We start from the raw sequence: 26,459 nt of genomic DNA on the forward strand, positions 1-26,459 counted from the left end.
TTACTCCTGACAGTGATGTAGGGTGTTGATCACCAGTAGTGCAGAGGTCCAGGCCTTGTTTTTAAAGATTAAATTGGAAAAAGTAATTAGATGACCTACGTAGCATTAGACTGTGAACTTCAGATCCCCTTTTCAGGTTACAGGACCATCACAAGGTATCGTTTCTTTCTGTTTCATTGCTTTTGGTCTCATTTGCCCTTTGCTCCTATTCAATTTGCTATTTATGTCACAGCCGACTTGGGCTGAAAGTCCTGGGCTCATTTGAGTACAAATAACAGCTGAGCCACACAATAATGTTAGGGGCAATTATTTACCCCTAACACTGCTGCACTGGCTCCCGGTGGAGTACAGGATCAGGTTTAAGGTGCTGGTTTTGACCTTTAAAGCCCTATGTGGCTTGGGACCCTCGTACCTACGGGACCGCCTCTCCTGGTATGCCCCGTGGAGGACCTTAAAGTCCACAAACAACAATACTCTGGAGATCCCGAGCCATAAGGTGGCTAGATTGGCCTCTACTAGAGCCAGGGCCTTTTCAGTATTGGCCCGAACTTGGTGGAACGCTCTTTCCCAGGAGACCAGGGCCCTGCGGGATTTGACATCTTTCCACAGGGCCTGCAAGACAGAGCTGTTCCGCCTGGCCTTTGGGTTGGACTTAGTCTGATCCCTGTGTTTTCCTCCCTCATGGCCTGGATTTATGGACTACTTGAAATGAGGCTGCATTTTAAATTTTAATACTGTATTTTAATCTGTATTTTAATTAATTGTTTTAATGTTTTCTTGTGGTTTTGTTGGTGTGAGCCGCCCTGAGCCCGGTTTTTGACTGGGGAGGGTGGGGTATAAATTATTATTATTATTATTATTATTATTATTATTATTATTATTATTATTATTTTCCTTTTGTGATCATTAATTTTAGCAGGGGCTGAATGTGCAAGATGGCGGAAATGGCTGCCTGAGTGCCATGCCATACTTGTGCATTCATATCACCGCAACATGTTGAGAACTGAGTTTGTGGTGGAACTCTCAGAGAACCATTTAGCAATGTCCATGTTCAGTTGTTGCTCAGAAGAAGCTCATATGGAATACGGTATGTGTGAATTATAGTTTGATATGAAGATGTATATGAATGGTGTGTTAAACAATCACATGGTTCCATTTTCTCTGCAGGGAAGGGGAGAAAGCAGCATGGCCAGTAGTCAGGAATTGTGAGACATGAAGTCCAACATTTGGAGAGCCACAGATTTCTCATTCCTGGTCTAAGGGTACCCTGGTTATATCCCATTCATCACAGGTAAGTTCAGCTCCCCATAGAATCAGAATTCCCCACTAGCCTGTCTTCTCTCTTGTCTGAATACAGCTTTCATCTGATTCTCTGCAACCATTGTTGCCATACACATACCATACACATTGTTGCCGTCAAGATCAAGACATCTGCTCCTGGATCCTTTCACTGGTGAAAATAGAGCTCACCGTCCTCAACATGTTGATAGTAGCCAACTCAAAAGGAAGAGATGACCTTCATAAGGGTACATTTATAACTATGGAGCAAGTTATTTGTCAGCTTTTGAAATGAAAATGCACCTGAAAATGTTTAGCCTCTTGAAATGCACAAAATATTATCGTGATCTCATGTTTTCGACTTTGAATATGTAGGCTTTCAGCATTTAGTGTTTGAGTGCGCTTCTTTGTGTGCCTTGCAACATTTGTCTTTGCCTATGGATTCCCCCCCCCCCATGAGAGACCAACAGATATTTATAACCCTAATATCACTGCTGTTCCTGAGAGTGTGTTGTAAATTCCCCTCCAATCAAGCTTAGTTTAAATGCCTCATTTATAAGAGGCCTGACTGATGCTTAACAAACAGCTTGCTGTGCTTTGCATGTACAAGAGCTTTGTGTATCAGTTCCCATATTTTAATTTTGGTAAATTAGAAATATGCAAAGTCTTTCACGACTCTCTGTCAACAGCCTTCAGCCTACAGAGTTTATTCAAGCAAGGCTTGGGAACCATCAGACACCACTAAGTTTTCTGAAGAAGCTTGTCAAGGAGACAAAAGAGATGCTCTAAATCCCACCTCATAAAGGGCCCCTATTCTTCAGTATTTTCTATACTGCAGAAGAATGAGTCCGGAAGCAAAGAAAGAAAACTTGTACATATATAATAATTTATTACGGTCAACGACCAGCACAGCATATTAAAAACATAAAATCAATCAAGAATACAATTTAAAATATATTCTAAAAATTTAAACTAGAGGAGATTTTCCATTATTATTCCATTAGGTACAATATGGTTGGTTAATTTCTAAAAGGCCACAGATAGTCAAAGGTCAAAGGCCTGGTTATAGAGGGAAGTTTTTGTTTGGTGCCTAAAGATATATAATGATGGTGCCAAGCAAGCCTCCCAGGGGAGAGCATTTCACAAACAGGGAGCCCCCTCAGAAACGGCCCATTCTCGTGTTGCTGCCTTCTGGACCTCTCATGGAGTTTTTTTCTTTGTGCTTCCTGAATGAATAAAGTAGCAGCAACAAACAGACAACACGGTAATGTTAGCAAAACAATGAAAAGGTAAACCACCGTGAAGTGCAAATATTTAAATGTATATGCACCAACAACCTTCACATATACAAGGAGATTCAAAAATGTGTACAAAATCTTAAAAGTCCAGTATAAAGTGCAATAATCAAGTCTGATAATAAAGTGCTATGATGTATCATGTGTTCTTATCTCTTCCCATGCGTTCTTATCTCATCCAACGGGCGGCCAGCTTCTTCCCCGTTTCACAGGAATGGTTTCCTCTGGGGGCGGACTCTTTCAAAGGTTCATGTGTAAAGGCTTAACAAGACTACCAAAGCTCACGATTCTCAAAGATCTTTGAAATCGGGGTGCTCAGCAGCCGCTTGCAGCAGTGGCAGGCAATGCCAGTGGCAAGCCCGTCATTGGGGCTGCCCGTCGGGCAGGCGCCACACCCACGGACCGTGGCTGTGGAACAAGAGGTACACGTAGTGGTTGAGGGCACTGTTGGTGGCCGCCATGATGCTCCCCAGGGCCGTCCGCGCTTTGTCGGAGCCGTTGCCGCTCTCCGAGGAGGCGAAGGCCAAGGCGAGCTCCAGGAGAAAGCGTGGGAAGCCGCAGAGCGCAAACAGCGTGGCCAGCGCCAGCTGCAGTGCCCGGGCCCACTCGTGGGGCAGGCTCCGGCCATCTCGGAGCAAGAGGTGGGAGCTGTGGGTCCCTTTGGTGGTGCTGCTCTGCCCTGTGAGGCTCTGGGGAAGCTGCTTCCCAGGGCTTTCCTCAAGGCCCTGGGGGAAAGGCGGCTGAGCCTCTGTGGACCTGGGGCGGAGGGCACCGTTGGGGCTGCCTGACTACAGCCTGCTGCCGGCGCTCTCACTGCTGCCCAGCGACCCGAGGAGCAGGAGGCTGTTACCACACTGTCACCTGTGCCCCGGGGAGTGGTGGTGGTGGGGCGGCGGGCACCGGTGATGCGGAGGACGCTGGCGCCCTGGTGCAATGAGCCACTAGCCCCTATGGGAAGGACGCCTCTGACCAAGTACTTTACTTTTTAAGCCATTTGGAACTTTTTTATTCTTCATTTTATTGCTAGTAAATGGAGACTTATTTGCTGTCACTTCTGGAAACTCTTGAGTAAAACACTCACTTATTTGTAAAGCTAGGTGTCTGTGATTTATTCCAGCCTAAGTATTTTAGTGGGGAACATTTATTTAAAGGTGGATTAGGGCAGATGCAAATCTACCCAAGTTTAAAAGTGCTTGGAGCAATTGCCATTGTGCTTAACTCTGTTGCTGGTTAGTATGAATCTCTCCCAACTCTCTCTCTCCAACCATTTTTAGTACCGGTATATATGATTGATGCATTATTTGAATAATTGCTTTGTTTAATTAATTTTCTTCTTGATAATTTAGATGACACCTTTAGATTTTGTAATTATTTAAGTTATTGTTATTTAGTGATAGTATTACAGATGGACTGTAAGCCTGTTTGTGTGTGTTTGCTCTCTAAATACACACACACACACACACACACACACACAGAGAGAGAGAGAGAGAGAGAGAGAGAGAGAGAGAGAGAAACACATGTGTATGTGTGTGTGTGTACTTTCCAATACCAGAGTTCATGCAGACTACAGATTCTGCCTGACAGCATGCTATGGTGTCAACTCAGTTATTTGGCAGTATCTTCGGTGAAGCTGTAGAGTAGGGTCAACCAGGGTGAAGCTGTAGTTTGGGATCCCAATGCTGCAGCAGGTGCTGTAATCAGTTGCATGAACAGCTTCAATTGCACCTGCAATATTGCTTCAACAAGGCTAGGCCTCTGATGTTATTTCAGCTGAGCAAGTTTTGTAGCTGCTGCATCACACTGTTGACTCGTGTCAAGTTTGTGGTCTACCAAGACTCCTAGATTCTTTTCACATGTACTGCTCTCAAGCCAGGTGTCTCCCATCCTGTATTTGTGCCTTTCATTATTTTTTTGCCCAAGTGTAGTACTTTACATTTCTCCCTGTTAAAATTCATCTTGTTTGCTTTGGCTCAGTTCTAAATCTGTTAAGGTCATTTTGAAGTGTGATCCTGTCCTCTGGGGTATTAGCCACCCCTCCCAATTTGGTGTCATCTGCAGACTTGATCAGGATGCCCTCAAGCCCATCATCCAAGTCATTGATAAAGATGTTGAATAAGACTGGGCCCAAGACAGAACCCTGTGGCACCCCACAATTTTATTTCAAGATCAATTCAATATAATTTTGATCCGTTGTCACAGGGCCCCCCCCAAAGGCTTGGGGCCCATAGGCCTACTCTGCCTATTTGGTTATCCCGCACTCAACCGTGTGTGGAGATTGCTGCGTTCCAGAGGTTGGACTAGATGACCCTCGGGGTCCCTTCCACCTCGATGCTGCTATGAAAAGAAACTAAGTTAAGAGGGCTGCTTCAGGCGGCCGTGCTGCCCCTCCCAGAGCTCTAGCTTCCTCTCGAGAGGCCTGGGCAGGCGAGCAACTCCAGCCTGGCGCGCAATGCGTTAAGCAGAGAGGGGAGGGACGCTGCTTGCGTCTGGGAGCGCGCAGCCTTCCCTCCCTCTGCAGACCCATTGAGACGCACAAGAAAGGAGAGAGACCGAGGCAGCGGGCGAAGGAGCAAGGCAGCACCATGACTGAGACGACCAAGACCCACGTTATCCTCCTGGCCTGCGGCAGCTTCAACCCCATCACAAAAGGGCACATTCAAATGTTTGGTGAGTCCTTCCTCTGTGCGCCCTCGCCAGCGCTCCGAGGTCTGCTTGTTTGCGGGGCTCCTGCCTTTCTTCCCAGTGTGGCGTTGCTTGATTTGCTGGCTCTGGTCCAGGAGTGGGGCCGGAGGGTGCTGGCTGGACCGCTTTCCGGGCTTGGCAGATCTGGAGGAGAAAGGAGGAGAGGTTTTCTTGCTAGGACCAAACTGCTGCAGAGCCGGGCAGGAAGAGGGAGAGACCAGGAGGGCTGTTTTGCGTCGTGTGGCCATCCCAGCCAGGCAGGCACAGGGAGGATCAGCGGCTCTTCTGGACCCAAGGGAGGGGGCGCAGGAAAGCTTGGGGGGGGGCTTCTTGGCTTGCGGGTGGGTGCGTGGGAAACAGGATAGGGAGCGTTTAGTAGCGGCGTCAGAGACAATGTGGGGCTATTTAGACCGGGAGTGCCAGAGGTCCCCAAGGAAGGGGCGTGAGAGAGGTGATGTATTGGTTGCTGGGTTCTTCCGGAGGTGGTTTTCTGGGGGTTGGAACAGCCAGGAGCGGAGGTGGGGGGGGGAGAGAGAGAACAGGCTTGGGAGGAGGAGGATGGAGTGTGTGCGGCGGCGCGGGTGGGGGAAGATGAGATGATGGCTGATGGATATGCAGGAGGGTGGATGGATGGATGAATGAATGAATGCGAGGTTTGCCTGGTAGCTAAGGGAGGGCGGTTGGTGTCAGCAAAAGGGAAGGCGTTTGCAGAGCTTGTTGTTTGGGGACGGGGAAGCTCTTCTCCTTGGGGAAATGTCTGCCTAGTCACCTGCCACTGAATCAGTGAATGAAGAGCCCGGGATATGAGATCTCCAGCTTCCTCCTCCTGATCTGGTTACCTCTTTTAGTGGGGTAGCGCCTTTATTAGCCAGAGAATGCCATCCAACACAATCCTACAGAGAGCCAGATTTGCTATGGGATGTATGGGCTGAACCCTGAAAAACCTCCTTGAGTGACAATGTGTGTTTGTAAACATGTACTTGTTGCAGTTTAGAGATATAAGCTTTTCATGCTTAGAGATATCTTTGGCATACCCACAGAACAGCCCCATACTGTGTGAAATGGCCCTGCCCCCCTCTTGTATATGTGCACATTGAATTAATCTTTTGAACAGGGAGCAAACTAGGAGGAGATACGATTAGTTTTTGTTGGGGGAGACTATCTGAAATCTTGGATCACAACCATACTATGCAATTTTAAGAGAATTTAAAGGATGATAATGGTGTGTGTGTGTGTGTGGTGTTGCCTCCCCTCTTTTAAAAAGCATTTGTGTAGATATGGTGTGCTGAATCTAATCAATTCTAGCTATTTTGCATATAGAACCAGGGGCAGTGAGTGTCATCTTGCATGTGTGTCTTTGAGGTCTGTATAAAAGAGGCTTTTTAAAATGGAGTTTGTATGAATGGACAGGAAGGTTAAAAGCTGTTTGCTGTCCATGACTGTAAGTGCTGAAATTACTTCACAGTTGAGAACAGGAAACACCAGCCGTTTTCCCCATCACTAGAAGTCTAGAGAGATTGACCAGCCTTGGAAATACTGAACTATATTGATGATAAGGTTGCTTGGCGCAAGCTAAGCAGCTGACTCATTGAGAAATTAGTGAGGTCAAAGTGGGAATTGCGATAACAACTCATTTCTTAGAAAAAAATGTGTGCCTATAATCACAATACAGTAGAAACACACAGGGTGGTGGTAAAATTCACCCTATTCTCATTTGGTTTGTAAATACAGCTCAAGTCTCAAAAAAGCTGCCTATGCAATGGAAATTCACTAGACTCTTTCAATGCAGCCAGAGGAGAATACTTTCCACCAGTTCACACCAGAAGGAAAAAATGCACAGAATTATAAATAATGTACATGTTGTGCATGTTAAAAATTGATTTGTGCCTGCTCTGAAGACCACTCTGCTCCTTTTGCTCCTTTCTTTTCAAGAGAAGGCCTGGTTATGTGTTTACAACACTGGGATCATTCTGTGATCCACCCCCCCCCAAAGTCAGTCAGAGTTTTGGCGAAGGTGAGGTCAGGGTTGTATTTAAGACACAGCCCAACATTTAAAGCAGCTTCAAAAAGCTGTTCAGAGATAGGAGGATTTTGGCTTTGTACATCAGCATGTGCTAATACTGTTATGCAGATGACATAAATCTGAATGAATGCAATAATACGTTCCCTGATTGTAAAATGGCGCATAATGAGAACCAGGAAGTCACCCCCCCCCCGCTAGGTGCCTGTTGGCTTACAGATGCTCTTATTTCCATTTAATATGAGCACTCACAAATCTTTTCACATCTGCATAGGTTCCCTTTAAGAGCACATGGTACCGCTGTGAAATGCCAGGATCTGCGTCCCAGGAAGTGAAGGAACTTCCTGTCCACGTAGCCCTTTCATTTCCCATGTGTCAGCAAAGTGGATCAGAGGCCCAAGCCTTCTGGGTGTTGTTGCTCAGTGTGTTGTGCCTCTGATTTTTTCCTCTTCTCATTGGCTAAATATGCTTTACTGTGTTAGGCTACTGTCATAAGACAACTAGTAGCTGCAATTGTGGTATCTTCTCTGGCCTGCTACTCTCAGTAAATCTTCAACGTTTGACGTTTTATTATGTTTTATATTTAGCTGGAAACTGTCTGGAGTGGGTGGGGTATTATTATTATTAACAACAACAACAACAACAACAACAACAACAAAATATTTTTATTGCAAGGTTGCATCCATGACAAATGCTTCTCTTGTCCACCTCTAGCTATACTGCTGAATCCCCAAAAAGCATTGGTTCTGATCCCAGAAATGCAGATTTATGCTATTTTTTAAATGCCTTCCAGACATTAAACTAACACAACAAAAATTTTCAGAGGCTGGCCCAACGATTTCTGGAGACCCACCCAAAGCATATTTTGAAGACATAATTATCACCACCAAGGACAAAAATGTGAAAACTTGTCAACAGAGACTATAACCTGCTCAGCTCTACTGCCCAAAGAGTACCAATGCTGGCAGAGTGCCCTGTGCCACGTTCCAGTTTTGAACGTTAACAACTCCTTCCCCTCTTAGTTGGTTCACCCCTTGTCATCTTATTCTGCTATTGCAAGAGAAACTGGAGGTGAATTTAACTTGAAACTAGAAGTACTGCTCTGGCATTGGCCCATTCTGTTTCATTCAGTCCTTATCTGGAAATGGTGAAAAGTCATTTAGATTTTTACAGTCTTGTGGAATCAGTTTGTAGCAGCAGAACAGTCTGATCACATGCTCCAATACTATTACATTAAGAGCTGGTTCATGCATTCATGTTACAACACTTGATTACTATTCAGGGGTCAGGGGTCTCTTTACCTTTAAGGTGCTACTGGAAGGAATTTTTTTATTTTGTTTTGACTACGGCAGACCAACACGGCTACCTACCTGTAACCACAACTTAATAGGATCTATTTCAGAGGAAACCTGTAAACCATTCCACTTTTTCATTTATGCAGATGTATACTCTTTGCTTCTACAATAGAGGTAAAGGTACCCCTGACCATTAAGTCCAGTCGTGGATGACTCTGGGGTTGCAGCGCTCATCTCGCGTTATTGGCCGAGGGAGCGGGCGTACAGCTTCCGGGTCATGTGGCCAGCATGACTAAGCAGCTTCTGGCGAACCAGAGCAGCGCACGAAAACGCTGTTTACCTTCCCGCCAGAGCGGTACCTATTTATCTACTTGCACTTTGACGTGCTTTCGAACTGCTAGGTTGGCAGGAGCAATGGGAGCTCACCGTCGTGGGGATTTGAACCGCCGACCTTCTGATTGGAAAGCCCTAGGCTCTGTGGTTTAGACCACAGCGCCACCTGCGTCCCTTCTACAATGGGGAGCAAGGTATAAATCTGCTTAAATAAATGACTACATGACCAGCAGCTGACTGAATTGACTCCACCAAAAGGCACTGTATTTAGAGGCAATGCCAAGTGAATCAAATGCTCTGTTTGTGGTATTAGATCTATCTATATGGGCTAGTTGTCACTTAATGATACAGTCATCAAGGGATGAACATGGATTCCTGAACTAGCCTTTGATGACTGTGACTGCCAGATGAGTCAGTTTACAATCGATGTGTGTGCTGTTCCCACTGCTGTATCCTGGTGTGATTAAAAGTGATTTTATTTTGTTTTAGATTGAGTGTTGTGGTTGAAACTGGTTTTATTGTATCGTATGGTGTCTGATTGTGAGCTGGCATGAAGACTGGCCTGGGTCAAAAGACAGGAGGGTGTAAATTAAATAACTCAATGGCGAGTCAGCATAGTCTAGCAGTACTGTATAGTCTGGTATTGTGGACTGAAGAAGCACCCTGCAGTCTCAGGCAGATATGGAGACAGGAGGTCCTAGCATAGAACCCAGGATCCTGTCTATGCCAAGCATTGGATGTGGTAGAGCAGATGTGGTAGGGTCCAGCATTTGGGGCCGCTCTCCAACGAAGTCCTTGGTTGTGATTCCAATGGAAGCATGGTGCTGCTGGACATAGTCAAAGTGGTGAAGTGGGATGAGACCAGAGGCACACGCAAGTTGCTTTTCTAACCATTATAGGGGTGAGGGAAAGGAGGAGGAAAACTTTCTGGCAGGCTGCAGCCAGGATCTTATTCTGGCAGGATAGTCAAGGGTGAAATAGGCTGGAGGTCAGGCACAGGATCAGGCAAACAAGGGCCAAGGGTTGGAGGAAGAGGCAAGATCAGAAGATGGGATGGTGGCCATATACTGTAAGAACCAAGGCAGGAACATAGGCAAGGTGGTGAATTTTGATGTACAAGTTGCTTCAAATGAGTACAGGTTGGAACAGAAGTTGTATACAGGAACTGAGGTCCCTATTGGTTCCTCAAGTCACATGATCCTGGCTTGACTGAGGAGCTGCACAGTAAGATTCTTTCAGATCAGGGATACGGTATGTCTGTCCCTCCAGATATTGTTGGACTACAGTTCCCATCGTTGCCCATGGTAGCTGAGGCTGATGGGAATTGCACTGCAGCAGCATCTGTAGGGTGGTAGCTTTTCCACCCCTGTTTTAGAATGACCTTGCTACAGTATCTGTAAAATGGGCTTGCCATTATCAGGTTTAGCCAACTGGCCACATTTTGTGGCAGCTGCTCAGCTTCATGTATTCTCTCTCGTTTGAATACAAAGTGAAAAACAAAACTGAACAAGGGCAGACGGCACTGAGGAAGAAATACCAGTATGGAGCAATGCCACCATAAGCAGTGATCAAGAACTAGTCTTGCCAGGGGGACGCTTTTTTGGGGGGGACACAAAGATCCCTGCCCTGCCTCCCCAGTGGCAAGCTGCCAAGTTCTGTTGGGATAGGAAGCTGCCTTATGCTGGTTGAGTCAGGCCACTGGGTCCAACTACTCAGTATTGTCTATCCTGGCCAGCAGTGGCTCTTTAGGGTTTCAAAGAGGAAATATTTCCAGCCTGGAGATGCTGGGAGTTGGCCATGATGATGGTAAGATCAATTGTCCAGATGCTAACTGGAGTTGGCGGGGAACTTCAATGGCCCCTCTTGCTCCCCCCATCTTTTGGCACTTTATCTTTAAACTGGATTTGGACAGGGCAGGACAGGACTGTCCTCTGTAAAGTTGCACATGCAATCACCCTTACTGAAAATAAAATAGCCATTCTAGCCCTTTCTTCTAGATGACTGCGCAAATGTGTGTGTGTGTGCTCCATCAATGTCTTTCCAGTCTGCTTCCCTACCCCCAAATAGCCAAGCTGAAGACTTCCTTTGTCTTCCTTTTTTGAAAGGCAGATTAAGCCAGCAGCTATCCATCTGAATCTAAAACAGACTGTGCTGTTTACTCTGTACGCCTAGATGAAAGTTGTGTAAGTTCGAAAGCTTGCAGCATTTTTCTTTTTTATATATAATAATTTTTATTGGTTTTACAAATAAGCACAACAATTTAAACACAACAAATACAAACAGAAATAACAAGAAAAAATAACATTACAAAAATAATAATAAAAACACAAAAATTAAAATACCATAATCCTTTTCCATTAACATTGTAAAAGGGGACCTCCTCGAGTTCCCCCTATCTGCGGTTCATTTCTTTTTTATCTTTAGCAATTTCCAATTCATTATTTAAAACTCCTTCCTATTTCCAATCTCTCATACATCAACATATTTAACATAATTCTTATACCCGCAGTTTCTATAAACTTCTAAATCTAATCTCAATATACAATTTTACCATATTTTTTAAAATAAATTTTGAAATCTTTCCACTCTTCTTCTGTCGCTTCTTCTCCCCGGTCGCGAATTCTCCTGGTCATCTCAGCCAGTTCCATGTACTCCATCATTTTCATTTGCCAATGAAAGCTTGCAGCGTTTCACATGGCAAGATGGTCCCGTGAAACAGAACATTTTACCTATTTCCTGACCCTACTCTGTCAGCCTAGCACTGGGTAAGAAAATTGCCATACCTTCAAATTAATCATCGTATCTGTCAGCCTAGAGTTTTGTTTATATAATATAATAAATATAAAAAGAAGCTGCATGTATATAATCTGAGATAGCTGCTTTCTGGCAGAGGTGAATGCAGTGTAGACTCTGAGACTCTGTCCTTCACACTAGGCAGGAGTTTCATCCTCTCATAGCACAGAGGTCGCTGCTTCCTCAGCCTTGTTCAGACCGTAGAGCGGATGACATGCAAATAAGAGCACCACAATTATTAAGCCACAAAAAATAAGTAAATTGCTTGCCAGCCTGCCTACCTATGACCAAATAATAGTGCGAGTCTATGCATATTTCCTTGGATGTAAACCCCATTCAAGCTAAACACGTCTTACTCCCAATATATTGGATTGCATATGTAGCGAAATGTAGCCTAAGGGGAAAGAGTTTGTTTCTTTTAATGCGTAGCTATTCGGTTGCCTGGCAACAAAGCTGGCCACAGGAGACCATCAGCCCAGCGGCTATTTACAAGCCTGCATTTAGTTCTTCAAGCCATGGCTGTTCTGTTGATATCTGAATTACCGAGCACTGCAAATGACTGTGGAATTTCACAAGAGCACTCTTCATAAGGCCAGAAACCAGTGCTGGCTTCTGGAGGGTTTTTTTGGGGGGGGGCTGCTCTTGGGAAAGGCACCCTCAGTGGTCCCCTAGTGAGTCTACCCCATTGCTGCCATGGTTGCCAGTTGCTGCTGCTCCTCTACTCCATCTCTCTGTTACCTGCCTTCTTGCCTGGCAGCGGGCACCTCCCTCATTGCTTGCTTGCCCATCACCTCTGGGCCAGAGCAAAAGGCAGGTGACAATGCAGGGTGCCATTGTCTGGGGCTTGTTCTCAGTGGGAATCCTCCTGGGTTGTGGGTCTTTGACACTGACTCTGCCAGAAGCTCAAGTTTGCAAGCAATAAATAAATCTGAACTCTGCAACCTGAAAATCCAAATTATGCAAGTGAGGTAAATAGTGCAAACAGATGAGCTTGCAAACATTACCAAGTGAGCTTTAATTTGGTTTGGGGTGGGGTGTTTTGTCCCTAAAGGAGGAGGGAAATGTAGGGAAATGAGGCATCTCCAATTAACAGAGTTGAGAATAGACGTCTATAAAAACTACAAATCATTATCCCGTCCCCCTCAGTCATTTTGTTTTTCCAAAACTTCAACATTGCAATTGCCGCAGCAAAAAAAGTGATCATATACCCTGTTTCCCCTATTTTAAGACGTAGTCATAAAATAAACCATAGCAGGATTTTTAAGCATCCAAGGAATCTAAACCATACCCCGAAAATAAGGCACAGCCAGCTGCGGCAGGAGGAGGAGAAGAGAAAAATAAGGGTAGTTCAGAGAGCTACCATAAAGTATATGGATGGCAATGTAAATTTAACCTCCATATGCTTTGCTCTTTTTCCAGTGTTTTTTTAAAAATCCACATCCCAAATCTTTATTATCTTTACAAGTGTCAACAAGGGGATTAAACTCTGCCACTAGCTACCGGTATTTCAGAGGATCTTTGAAAAAATGTACATATGGTTAAATATTTATTTAGCAGTCTTTATTGCATTCTGTGAGATATTGTCTCTAACCTTGGCATTCAAAAAGTAATCCCATCTTTGTTTCATTTACATATTCAAAGAAACCAACAGTAATATTTTTTTAAATGGCAATACTGTAAATCTTAAGATTGACAATATTTCCTGATTGGACAGAGTGTTACATGGTTATACCCCACAAGCAAAAACAAAACTTCCTGCACAAAGAAAAGTAGTTCATCATAGAAAAAGCAGTGAAGAATTGTTCTGGTGCTAGTCTTCTTCTTTTGTGTTTTGTTTTTGCTCTGTATGGGAGAGTGTTAAGGCCTGCCAACTGCTCTGTTGTGTATTAAAGTAATAGCACAGCTATAGAGTTTATTGTATTGTATTACAGAGTTTATTTGAATGTACAAGTTCCAGCGGGAACGTCTATCATTCACTGGTTCAGGGTGCAGGATTTGGATCCTCTGCCGGATTGGTTTCTGCGGGAGGGAGTCCGTGCTATTGGTTCCTGCCAAAATGTATCTTTTCCCTGCTAGTCCTCTGTTATTATATAAGCCCCAGTTTTCCTCATTCCTGTGTTCTGGTTCTTACCTGTTCTTTGAAGTAAAGAGATGTTGTACCAGATCCTCGCCTCCAGCTTCTTAACTGCACCGGGCTGAAATCACTGGATACCCACTACACAACACCCTCCCCCCTCCCAATACAGCCTCAAGTGGCACAGTCCAAGAGAAGCTTTATCATGTGATTCTGCTGGAGATTTACACAGCCCATTATTGTGGAACGTAAACAGTATGCTTTCCAGTGGAGGCTGATCAATATTGGCAAATGTGGCATTGCCCCACCAACTTTAGACTGCCATCAGACAGCCCCCAACTGCTTCCCTCCTTACTCACAAAGAAGCGAATGGCTCTGTCTCCCCCTACTGTTGACCTCCCTTCCTGCTGCCCTCCCAGTCCCAGTGGCCACTAACCACTAACTGTAAAATAAAAACAATATTCTTTGCACTCTGCCCTAAAAAAAGAAAACAACATTTCTGTATCAAGAAAAACTTAATTCTTTAACCAGTATAAATTATGCAGAAGTACATTTGCATAATATCTCCTATTTCACATAAATGCATTCTGCAGTGTTTACAAAACTGTCTCATTAATCCTGGGTCTGCTCGTCATTGGAAGGGAGGCACGGGGAGTTTTGCAGCAGCCCTGAAGCTCTCTGTTGCGTGTGGAGACCTTTTAACCACCCCCTGAAATAAATTCAGACAAGACTCAAATTTTAGGTTTGGTTTTTGGCAGAATTTAGGCCACAACCTTAGTGATCAAGTGAGTGGTTGCATAGGCTCTGGTTCGACAAACTCCCTGCACCCTTGCAGGGAGCGCTGACCCTGGGCACCAACCATAGGTCAGCCTCGGGTGAACACCTGGGACAGTGGCAAGCAGGAGCCCTGCTAAGCCTCCACCTAGATGTCCCCTGGACTCAGGCTCCAGGCACAACCCCTCACAGGGAAGACCAACCATGAGTCCGTGGATTCCTTCTTAAAGGAATACCCAACGCATAGGGATGGCTAGGCATCCTGCCACCTCTATCACCTGAACCAGAGCCTATCCGCAACCTTACAAGTTGTGACAATTTGCTACGCAGCAGGTGAAACCCAAGTGGCACCAGCCAATCAGCCAAGTGGGGGAAATTCCTGCCATGCCCCTGTCCCAACGACAGGCGACACACAACGGCATAGTAAGGTCATGTGTGCAAGCCCTAAATATAGGGAGAGGTAGGCGGGTGTTCCGATGCACAGAGCCCAAAAGAGGAAGCTCAGGGACATGATTGCTTTGACTGGTGTCCCTCGGGCCCAATTGCACCCAGGATCGAGGGCCCTCAGTAGGGTGTTGTGGCTATCCAAACATTCCCACCCACAACACAGGGTCTGGTTGCCAGGTCGCACCGCAACACTTGCCCTCTTGTTAGGGAGGACCCGATTTCCCAGCCAGGCATGATCTTACTCAGTTATCCCACCAACTTTCAATAAACATGGCCAGATCATGTGATTTCCTGCATCTCTTGGTAACTACAGGGGTGAATAACTTGCAATGCAGTCCTCAGTGTGTTTGAATTCAATAGGACTTACTCCCAGGTAAGTATTTATAGGACTGAGCCTTGCTTGCTCTCTCTCTCTCTCTCTCTCTCTCTCTCTCTCTCTCTCTCTCTCTCTCTCTCTCTAAAAATGGAAAGCTTTGGTTCTCAGGAATCTTAGTCGTACTTACTCTTGTGCTTGTGTAGTATCTCAGAAACCCAGGCCTAGCTAAGAGGGTGTGTTCCAGTGGCAACCTCAGTTGTAGAGGGAATTTTCAGCAGAGATCATTTGCATGACAGGCTTCCTTTGCTGAACACCCCCTTTCTTACCTCACTGCTAAAGGTGTCCAAGCCCAGTCCTCTGTTGCATCAGACCTCCCTAACTGCAGCTGAAGGATGGATAATGCAGGAAAATCCTGCAAAGATGTGTGGTTACTCTTTCTCTGGAGAATTATGCTTCATTCTGAAATGGTTCAACATCTTAAGCAGGCTAATACTGTTTCTGACTGAAGCTCTGCTAGTACAAATACATGCAAAGTCTTCTTTACGAGCTGCACTTTTTATCATTACCTTTTCCCATTAGAAGAAATTCAGTTTTTAATTACAAGCTTCTATAGATTATCAGAGCCTGTAATTCTTAAAATCTCCATCTCCATTATTCTTGGCAAAAACAACGATCAGGCCCAGACAAAGGCTAAACCCACCTGGCAAGTGAACGAATTGCTGGCAGGTTTTAATTGTAGCATCCAAAGCAAATAGGTCATGTGAATTTTGGTCACTGATCAATAGATAATACCCCCGGGGCATTATCCCTGCCCCTACATGGGAGCAGTTCTTGAGGAAGTGCTTCTCACAGGTGGATGCCCCATCTCCCTGCTTGGAGCACCTGTTTAGACATCTATCCATTTGGCCTCCTACCGACCCGGGGTTAATAAATGATTTGATATCCCAACTGAAAGTGGATAAGGCTGCTGGGCCAGATTTGGTCCCAGCAGAGGCCATTAAGACAAATTCAGAGTGATGGGCTGGAATCCTGGCCAAAGTTTTCGATGCAATAAACGCCACAGGACTTATTCCCAAGTCGTGGAAGGAGGCCATTATCATCCCAATTCATAAAAAAGGATCCACCGCAACATCAGCCTACTTTCAATCCTTGGGAAAATATATGCCCGCTTCCTGCTGTCCAAATTGTCCCAGTGGTCGGATGAGTCCAATTTAATCGGCCGTGAACAAGCAGGTTTTAGATCTAACCGCTCCACAACGGACCACACTACAATACTTTACCACCTTGCTCTGAAATACTCTACCCCTAGTCGGGGCCAACTATGTGCTGCCTTTATCGACTTGAGGGCAGCTTTTGACAGCATCCCCAGAAACATCTTATGGGAGAAACTCGTGGCTTGGGGCATTGATAGAAGACTCTTATGGCTTATGATCCAACTGCATGAGGGTTCAGTTGCCAGAGTAAGACTCCAACTGGCGAACTCACGAATTCGGTGCCTATAAAAAAGGGTGTCCGTCAAGGCTGTATATTAGGTCCCTATCTCTTTAATTTGTTTATAAGTGATATGAGAAAACCTCTAATCGAATTACTGGCTAATATTCATGCCCCCTGCCTTGCGGATTATCGCTGCCCACTGCTTTTGTATGCGGACAATGCAGTAATCCTCTCCTATTCGCAAGTCGGTCTAAACAGAGCACTGAGGATTTTTGTTTCTTATTGTCAGTCCAATCAGTTAGCCATTAACCAAAGCAAGGTTCAATACCTTCCCCTCCAATGTCCTGCTCAATAGATTCTCTAAGGGCCGAGTCTCAGTCCTATGTTCCTCCAGCACATAGTCTTTACTTGCCCCCTGTATAGTGCTGTCAGGAGAAATCTACTGAGTCCATTAATCCAAAAATTATCTGGACTTCCAGTAGAGACTCACCTTGCCCTAATACTGCAAGACACTGATTCTTTTGTAACCTTGCAAGTGGCAAGATTTTTAAATGCTGTTCTGTCCGAAATGGACTGTTATATAAATCCTGAAACCTTTTATCACATGGCTTCTTTTATTCTTATATTACCTGAAGTACTATATTTTTAACCTTATATTTAATTGTATTGATTGTATCTCATTTTTATTGATTATAAAGCAAGCACGTCTTGTTGTATTTATTTATGTTATGCTGTATGAGCTTATAGCTGCAATAAATTTGATCTGATCTGAAACAGCGATCAGCCAAACCATGGTTTACCAGGGTGACTCAAATATGCTTGCACACTCTCTGTTCCTCTCTGGTCTTTTCAGCTTAGAGTGGTGTAGCAGCTAAGCAAAGGTTTGCTTTAGTGTTATCTGAATCCTGGTTTATGGTTAAGGTCTCATCTTGGGTCTCTCTCAGAGCATTTCTTCCTTTGCGCATCACCAGGATTTTCAAGCAGAATACTGCAAAAGGAAAATCTGGACACAGAAAGAGATGGGTACTCTGCTAGGATTTCTTTTTCTTTTCTAATTTAAAAAGCAGCAAAGTTGCTGATATAATTTCAAAACCAAGAGATTGCCTGCGATGCAAGCCAGAGCCTCTTGGGGGACAAGACACAATAATTCTGCCCTCTTTCAGTTGCCCACATGGGCTTTTTATGTTAAGCAGAAATGGCTGCCAGAAGGGTGGTAAGATGAATGCCGTGTGTGTGTTTTGCATTTACTTTTATGCTCAAGAAAAATCTAACACGTTTCCAAAATGAAAACCCGCTGGGATTTGCATAAGCCCTTTTCCATAGGAGTCAAAGTTATTTTGTCACTGATTTGCCTCCTTTAATGGAGAAAATCTTGTAAATCACATAGAACGTATAGTGCCTAGAGAGACCATTGGTTGATCTAAACCAGGATTTCAGACAAGGGTCCCTCCCAGCCTTACTGGGGGATGCTGGGAATTGTGCCTGGGACCTTCTGCATGCAAAATTCAGGTTGCACAATTAATAGTTGATTGCGAGGTCTTGCGCAACAAACTCACTTCCCCAAAAGATCAGGCTTCCTGCAATGAAGAAAGTGAAGGAGAAATGTGTTGGAACATGTGAGACACCACTTGTTTTGACAAAAAATTCATCTAGCCTCTCTGCAAACAAATTGGAAAGAATGCTGATTCAATAGCCAATTGTCTTAACCTCCCTGCAAACAAATGAATGCTCAATAAATGGGTCACCTGGAAACACCACAGTTCTCTGCTACCAAAATAATTTATCCCATGACTTCCTTCTTTATATGCCTACAATATCTTCATGTTTGCTTATATAGCAAGCACAAAATCCTTCTTTCCTTTCAAAGCTCCCCTCTCCATGGCCTTGCCTCCTTTATCTCTCTGCGATCATATCCTGCTCTATTTTGGCCCATGACATTTATTTCTCCGAGCCTTGATCAACCCAATCATCCAGAGGTTTCCTTCTCCCTTGCTCCTCTTTCTGCTTGGAATCCCCCCCACCCTGGAACACCTCTGTGAGATCACAATTCTCTTTCTCTCCTTCCAGTTAAGGATGGACAAATCAGTCGGTTTCTCCTCCTCACTTTTCCAATCTTATTATTTTGAAGTCCTCATATTGTATGCATTTAGCATGAAATAGAGCACTGGATAGTTATAGGTTTAGTGCCTTTAATACAAAATTTGGAAGCTGGTTGCAAAAATGCTACCTCTGTGGATATACCACGGTAAGTCCATGTTACAGATAAATGAAGTGCTTTCCCCACACCAATTGATTTGTTCCCTGCTTCCAAAATCTCTTGCAGAAGCCATGCCACTCCAGGGTCAAATAAATAAATCTACTCTCAATATGTTAGAAGCAATCAGCAGCTAACATCTGGTGCTTATAAGGATTTTATTAGTCAGTCACAGGGAGACTGGGCCAGGGTTAGGTTTTGACCTCTCATGTGCTGTGCCATGTGGCTTGAGTAGTGAATCAAAATCAAAACTACCATCCCTGCTAAAGCTATATCTAGGTCTTTCCAATTCATCAAGTGTAACACATGGCCAACTCAACTGTTATCTTATTTTGGGAGTATTTTTAATACAAAAATAAATGCAAAAGCAAACAGAAAGAAGCACTTTACATTTCAAAAATTGCAAAAAGCCTCTGCAGTTACATGATTGTGTGATGATTTTGAGGTTACAACCCAAAACCTTTTCATGGATATCATATCAATGGTGAACTATTGATCCAGATGCACATGGCGTTGAGTTCATATACCTTTAATAGTTATTGAGCACAGGGAATTTCAGCAAGTGCAATTTGTCCTGCAGGGGTGGGGTGGGGACTGAATTTGCTGAAATTCCCTTTTTGTGGAATAAATACTCTTGAAGTTCCTTGGCTGGAAGCTGTTGCTCTTAAACCGGCTTGGAAACTGGTTTGAATGTGTAGTGTGGAGATGTTCTCATATGAAGAAGGCACCTGCTCAGAGAAGCGGTGGTCCAGCTTAGTGTTTGCATCCTTACTGCAAGCTGCCAGACTCTGAAGACTTCACTCAGAACTGAGGGGTGATGACTTGGGGTTCACACCTGAAGGAATGAGGGAGAGGTCCTACTGAGGATCACCCCCAAACACTAAAATTGAGGTGGGAAAATATTTTCATCCCAAAGGCCACATTTCTTTCTGGACAACCTTCCAGATGCCACATGTTTATAATAAGTGGGGCCACGGCCAAAGGGGGGTGGGGGTGGAGCAATGGGTGTAAATGTGTACAACAGAGTAGTTTTTACACACACACACAGCTCTCTCTCTCTCCCATCCAGTCAAAGAAAAGGCATCATCAGAGTTTAAGGACATGTTCCAGGTAGGCAAAAACACTTGGGGCCTGTAGCAGGATCAGTGAGGGGTTGCCTGGGGTTCCCCACCCCTGTCCTAAAGCCAATGAGATAGATGAGGAAGGATAGTTTGCTTGGCAATTGGGTGGTTGGGTGTAGTATGGAACAAAGATGCCCAGTTGCAAAAGAGGGCATGACTTCTGCACTTATCATGGTTGTGTGGAATTTGATCATGTGTCAAAGTGCACTTAAATTCCCTCTTCTACACAATTGCTAGAGGTGCAGAAGCCATTTCCTCTTTTGCATTTGGCCGCCCTGGCTGGAGCACTTGGGTACTTCTCCAAAGCCCCCCAAATGTATAAGGACAATCATTGTGTCATGTCTGTTTGACATAATTTGAAGGGCAGCCATTTGGGGGGTGTTTCCCCCCATTGCTTTCCCGAAAATGTTAAGGTCTTTATTACCCTAAGAAGCTGCACAAATAAATTCATCATAGCATAATGTGCTCAGAAGCACATGACAGGCCAATATTATATATGGACTGTAATAGCGGGAAATAATTCTTCAGCGCAATTAATTTTGACATGAAAATTATTACCTGTCGTGGTTTGCAGGACATCATTTAATCAGGGCATCCCTGAGCAAGATTAATTGGACGACTGAGGGCAGGATTCGGCAGTGCAGCAAGTTTTTAGCCATTACTCCTGTGGGAACAGGATCTGGCTCCTTAAATATTTTCACCAGCAATGTATTATTGGTGTGAAATGAAAGGTTTTCCACTGTGCTCTCTAATCTGTAAATCAGATTGCACGACAGAGCTTGGCGCATCCCATCTCTTCTGCCTATATAAATGCCACTTCCCAGTATTCCATCCAACTCTTCCAATCTTCCATTACATTTTAGTGTGTCCAAGGCTTAGATCTCATTCAGGTGGGGAATCTGTGACTACAGATGACCCACGTGATGGAATGCTCCTCTACGTCTCGTCTGGCGGAATTCCTGTAACTTTCCAAAGAACAAATGTTCCAGAGCGGAGTGGTGTTGGTGTTGCCCTGCTTTTGTACAAGAGCTCCTCTCCAGATGGCAATAATGTGATACCATTGGGGAATCACCACACAATAACTAACAGTGGAATGATGTGTGGACAGCCCAGTATAAATCCACAACAAATGCACTATTCTTGTGCCAAGGGTATGTTGCAGAATGCACGTGCACATGCAAAACAAACAAACAAACAAACAAACAAACCCCTGTCTGGAGTAGAGATGTGAAGGCCCAGGACAAAACCGGAAAAATTTGGGGAAAAACCTGCTTTTTCCCCTCAAGCCTTTTTTGTCCCCCCCCCCCCGAATTTGCAGTTTTTGTGAGAGGAAAAGGAATTATAAATTTTGTTATAACAACACCTCAACCATTTTTTTTACAAAAGCATTGAAACAGGAGAGAATAGATATACTGCAGAGTATATCAGCTGTAAAATATGTGAAGTCCTACAGAAAATTGCCAGCAATATGAAAGCAGCATGGAAGATCATAATGGATTAAGTATCCACATATTACTGCAATAGGATGTGCATCTCATGGGCTAAACTTGCTTCTTAATGATATTATGAAACTGGAAACCCTTCAAAGGATCTATAGACAAGCAAAAGAAGTTATAAAACATGTAAAAGACACTCATGTTGTAGCTGCAGTTTTTAAGAAGAAGCAAGTAGGGAAAAAATGCAAAGAATAAAATAGTGACACTGAAGCTCTGTAGTAAAACTCAGTGGGCTGGAGTGGTGATCTCCTTTGAAAGTTTACTAAAAAACAAAGAAGCTCTTCAAGAAACAATAATAGCTGAAGATCTTAAAGTACCCAGGAGTGTAAGAAACACTGTTCTTGATCAGGAAGTCTTCTGGGTTCAGCTGCAAAATTCCCTGAAGATGCTTAAGCCAATTGCTGCAGCAATCACTGCATCTGAATCACTTTTGTCAGAAATTCCTTATCTAATGACAAAGATAAAAACAACTGTTTTTGAACATCTCAGTATATCTCCACTTACAACTATAGAAGAAAGTAAAGTGAAAGATTTTATTTAAAAAGGGGAATAATTTTGTTGCCATCCAATTGACGCTGCTGCAATTCTGCTGGATCCAAGATTCAAAGGTGACAATATAAGTGATGATAGCACTGTTACTGCATTTGACTGGATTACAAAACAAGCATCACATTTAGGACTTGATGTTGGGAAGGTACTTTCAAATGTTGCAGAATATAGAACATCTTCAGGGATTTGGTCCAGGAATGCAATCTGGGATTCTGCCAAACATATTCCTCCTGCAACATGGTGGCAAGGTCTTTCTACAACACAGCCTCTGACTCCTCTTGCTTCTCGCCTTCTTCAGATTCCTCCATCTTCTGCAGCATGTGAAAGAATCTGGTCTATGTTTGGAAACACTCACACTAAATCAAGAAATAAACTGACACGTGAAAGGGAAGAGAAGCTTGTTTCAATCCGAGCAAACCTTGGATTGCTCCGAGTAGATGTAGAAGCAGAGACTGAAACTGATACTGATCATTACAGCTCAGAAAATGATTCTGATTAAATTTCATGCCCATTCATTGAAACTTAGTCCCACTTCCTTCTTCAGTTCTTTTTATGAGAATGGTTTTTTAAATACTGTGGGGAGGAAATATGAATAATTGTTACTTCTGGATTTTTAAAAATTGTTTTGTGGAGTTTTTTTTTGTTCCACATAAACTAGTAAACAGTTCAGGAGATTGTCGCTCCATTTGTTACAAATACAAATAAATATTATTTTAAAAGTAAATTCTGTTTGTAATAATTGTTTGGTTACACTATATTTTTAATATGCTAGTTGTGACAATTTTATGCCCTTTAAAATTGTCCATAGTTATATTTTATGTTTTTAAAGTAACAGAATGACTTTCAATCTGGAAAAGAAAAAAGAAGAAGTGCTAATATAGCATTTCCCCCCGCCCCATTATTCCGAAAATTTCTGTTTTTCATTCCTTTAAACAGAGCTTGTGAAGAGGAGCTTCACAGTGAAATACACCCCCAGGGGTTATATATAACTGTCTGTCCTGCTTTACTGACTGTACTAGCACCCAAAATCCACTGCCTGAGGCAACATTGCCTCATGTTAGGGTCCACCTCATATATTTCTTCAACTTTTGCCCCTAAATGATGTGAGTTGACACTATAGAAAAATTGCACGCAATCCTATGAACTCATTGGGAAGCAGTGTGATAATTTAAAACTTTCCTCTTCTAAGCTCCTACCCAAGGCTGTAATTTAACTGGAAAGCAGGGCTGATTTGATAAACTGAGATCAAAATCTGCATCCGTGATGGAGAGAATCAAAGCCCCTGAGGCAAATTTCAAGTTTGGGTCCCCTCCATTAAATATTTCCTAAAGAGAAAGCATGAAAACCATTTAACTTATACGTTGGGACAAGTGCGGCTTTAATTAGAAGCTGGGAAAGTTGCGGAAGAGAGCAGTTTTGCTAACTGGGAAAAAAGAAATTTAAACATTGTTTTCACAGTGGTTGTGTGGCTAGATTCTCTAATTCAGGGGTCGGCAATGTTTACCTCACCTGGGCCAGTTCACTCCAGTGGAGATCCCTCCATGAGTAGGATTGCGTGTGCGCGTCCGCGATTTCCAGTGTCTGCGTCTGCACAGACGCGGTTTCCGGCGCCACAGAAGCGTTTAGCGCAGCGCACAGGGACTTGCCAAGCAGGTGGCTCGGTTTGGGGGCAGCTTGTGGGCCGGTTAAACGATCCCCATGAGCCACTTGTGGCCCATGGGCCTTAGGTTGCCGACCCCTGCTCTAATTAAAGGACATTGAAAAATCTCAAAAGGAGCAGTGAAGTCCATTTGGTTCGGAATGATTCCTAATCATTTGAACATCGAACTTGCTACTAAGAAGTAAAGAGCATAATCGCCTCATCAGTGCCAAGATCAGATCTTACCAGGAGGACATACAGCTCAGTGGCCAGAAGGCAGATCAAGTCAGAACACAATTAAAGCCTGCCTTATAGAACAGAGTGGGCTGTGTTTCAGCATTGCTAATCCCACTGAAACCCCATTAAGAGAACATAAAATATTGAACGATATGAGATTGGCTTGGAGCCATGGTTCTGAAATGGTGCAGCAGGCCTCCTCAAGAGGCACAAGCAGTTTTAAGACGGGGTGTGTGTGCTTGTCTTTACCCTCAGTAGTAGCACAAGGCCAGTTTATGTGTTCAGGTATATCACATGCTACAAGTATGTAAAACTCCCCTATTCAACAGTATACCTGGGGGAATGGCATGTTTAAGTGACACACGGCTTGTGAGAAAATTTCCCTGCCTATGGCAGGGGTGGACTTTGGGCTTTCAGATTTCAGCAGCACTCTGTGTGAGGCCAACATTTGGTGTCCCCTCATTTCTTGCTGCCTGTTCTGCTGAATTCACTGTGGGCAGATCAACACTCATGGTTTTTAGAGGTTAAGGAAGCGTTAAAGAATGGTTAGGGAATGGTTTTGATAACGTAGATGGCCACATGACATCCTACTTTTTCCGTTCACAATGTGTTATTACCTTGTCTTTTTATTGCTTAATTTTTAATTGTTCTATGCTGATATATTGGTGGAACACTGCTCATATGACCCTATGTGGTGTTTTACCATTTTCTTCCTGCATTCTAACACCGACTCTCCTCCAGTGGTATTCAAGAGGCAGATAGCAAAGGACACAGAGGGAGGAAGCATTAAAATGTGACACCAGAGGGCAGAGCAGAGCAACCAGCAACCCGTAGCAGGGAAAGAATCCTGTCCTGTTTTGGAAAATGGGGTGGCCAGGTATTACTTACATTTGACAAAAAAGACCAAAATAAAAAAACTGTTTTTCTTTTAATTAACAAGAATGCCCTGTGACACTTTCGAATGACCTATCTAATATTGTTCTAATAGGGGACAATAACGTTAAATAGGTCAGTGTGGATCCAACCTATGCCATAGTTGCAGTGCCCTAGGCCCGGTGCCCACATTGTTGTGGAACCGGTTGCGCTGCCCTACATCTGCCTCTGCATTTGGCACCAGACTCAAATGTTGGTATATGAGCCCCTGGAGCTTGGTCAATAGTGGTCAGGGATGATGGGAGTTGTAGTCCAGAAATATCTGGAGGGCTGCAGATTCCCATACAAGCTGTAGCTTGTCTTCAGCTCTGGGTTTCATGAGCCATGCATGGAGAATCCTCTCTTCTCGCTTTGTAAATCAAGCCCGCTGCTCAGTAGACATGGGGGGGAGGCTGGCAGAGGGGGCTATAAAGGAAAACCAAGGAGGAGGTGGAATTGAATTGAGTGACCAGAAACCTGAACAGGGACATTTGTCATATTTTGTTGCAAGTTTCTATTGTAATAACCATAGTTCAGCGTCTTCCTGATACATAATCATGTGTTTGATCTGCCCTCTCATTTCCAGTCTGAAACAGTCCAGTCCCCCAGGAAGTCTGTCCTCCTCTGAGCCGTCTGTATGGGCATATCAGGTCTAAGGCGAGAACAAAAACCTGAGGGGAGGAAGCAGCCGACCCTTTTTCAGTCTCTGTGTTGGGGAGCACTTGAGCCTTCCACCATGTTGAGTTGATTGGGAATGCTGGGAGCAGCCTGGAGTACAAGCTACAGACAAAAAAAATTGAGTGGGGAATTATATGGGGAGAGGAGGAAAACCAGGATTATTTAAATACCTCCAAGTCAAATGTTTGTCTGAAGCACTGTCCCTTTTCTCAAAAGAACAGTAGCAAAAAAACCCTGCTTTATTATTTGTTTGTTAAATGCATGTCCTGTTTTCCCACCAAGATGGCTAGCAATACAACTACAATAAAACAGCACTTTAAAAAAAAGATAGTTAGATAATGCATCAATCAAAACAAGCAGTTGAAACCAAATTTCTTTTGTCCTGCTTTTTCTATATTGTATTTATTTTTAATGATAGCTGCTTCTTTTTAAAAGAGAAACTTCAACATATTTACAGCATGCTGTGTGTGGTTAAGCCAGGGGTCCCCAAACTAAGGCCCAGGGGCCGGATGTGGCCCAATCACCTTCTAAATCCGGCCTGTGGACGGTCCGGCAATCAGCATGTTTTTACATGAGTAGAATGTGTCCTTTTATTTAAAATGCATCTCTGGGTTATTTTGGGGGCATAGGAATTCGTTCATATTTTTTTTCAAAATATAGTCCGGCCCCCCACAAGGTCTGAGGGACAGTGGACCAGCCCCCTGCTGAAAAAGTTTTCTGACCCCTGTGTGCTTGGGTTGAAAGGTCCACTGCCCTCCCTAACCTTCACTGGCGGTGAGGCATGAGAGTTGCTGAGAAGCGGCCTGCCACTGCAGATGGCATCAGCAGCTAG

The 26,459-nt window shown here is 44.0% G+C and overlaps 1 protein-coding gene across 1 annotated transcript in view; it reads left to right on the forward strand.

Moving 5' to 3' along the window:
• Window positions 1-5,113: 5,113 nt before the first annotated feature.
• Window positions 5,114-26,459, forward strand: part of NMNAT2 (nicotinamide nucleotide adenylyltransferase 2) — a 60,796-nt gene continuing 39,450 nt past the window's right edge. Inside the window, exon 1 of the mRNA XM_035123017.2 lies at window positions 5,114-5,240. Coding sequence (XP_034978908.1) covers window positions 5,156-5,240 — 85 coding nt within the window. The 5' untranslated portion in view covers window positions 5,114-5,155. The remainder of the gene's footprint in view (window positions 5,241-26,459) is intronic.

Source organism: Zootoca vivipara, chromosome 7 (assembly GCF_963506605.1).
Source record: "Zootoca vivipara chromosome 7, rZooViv1.1, whole genome shotgun sequence".
NCBI lineage: Eukaryota > Metazoa > Chordata > Lepidosauria > Squamata > Lacertidae > Zootoca > Zootoca vivipara.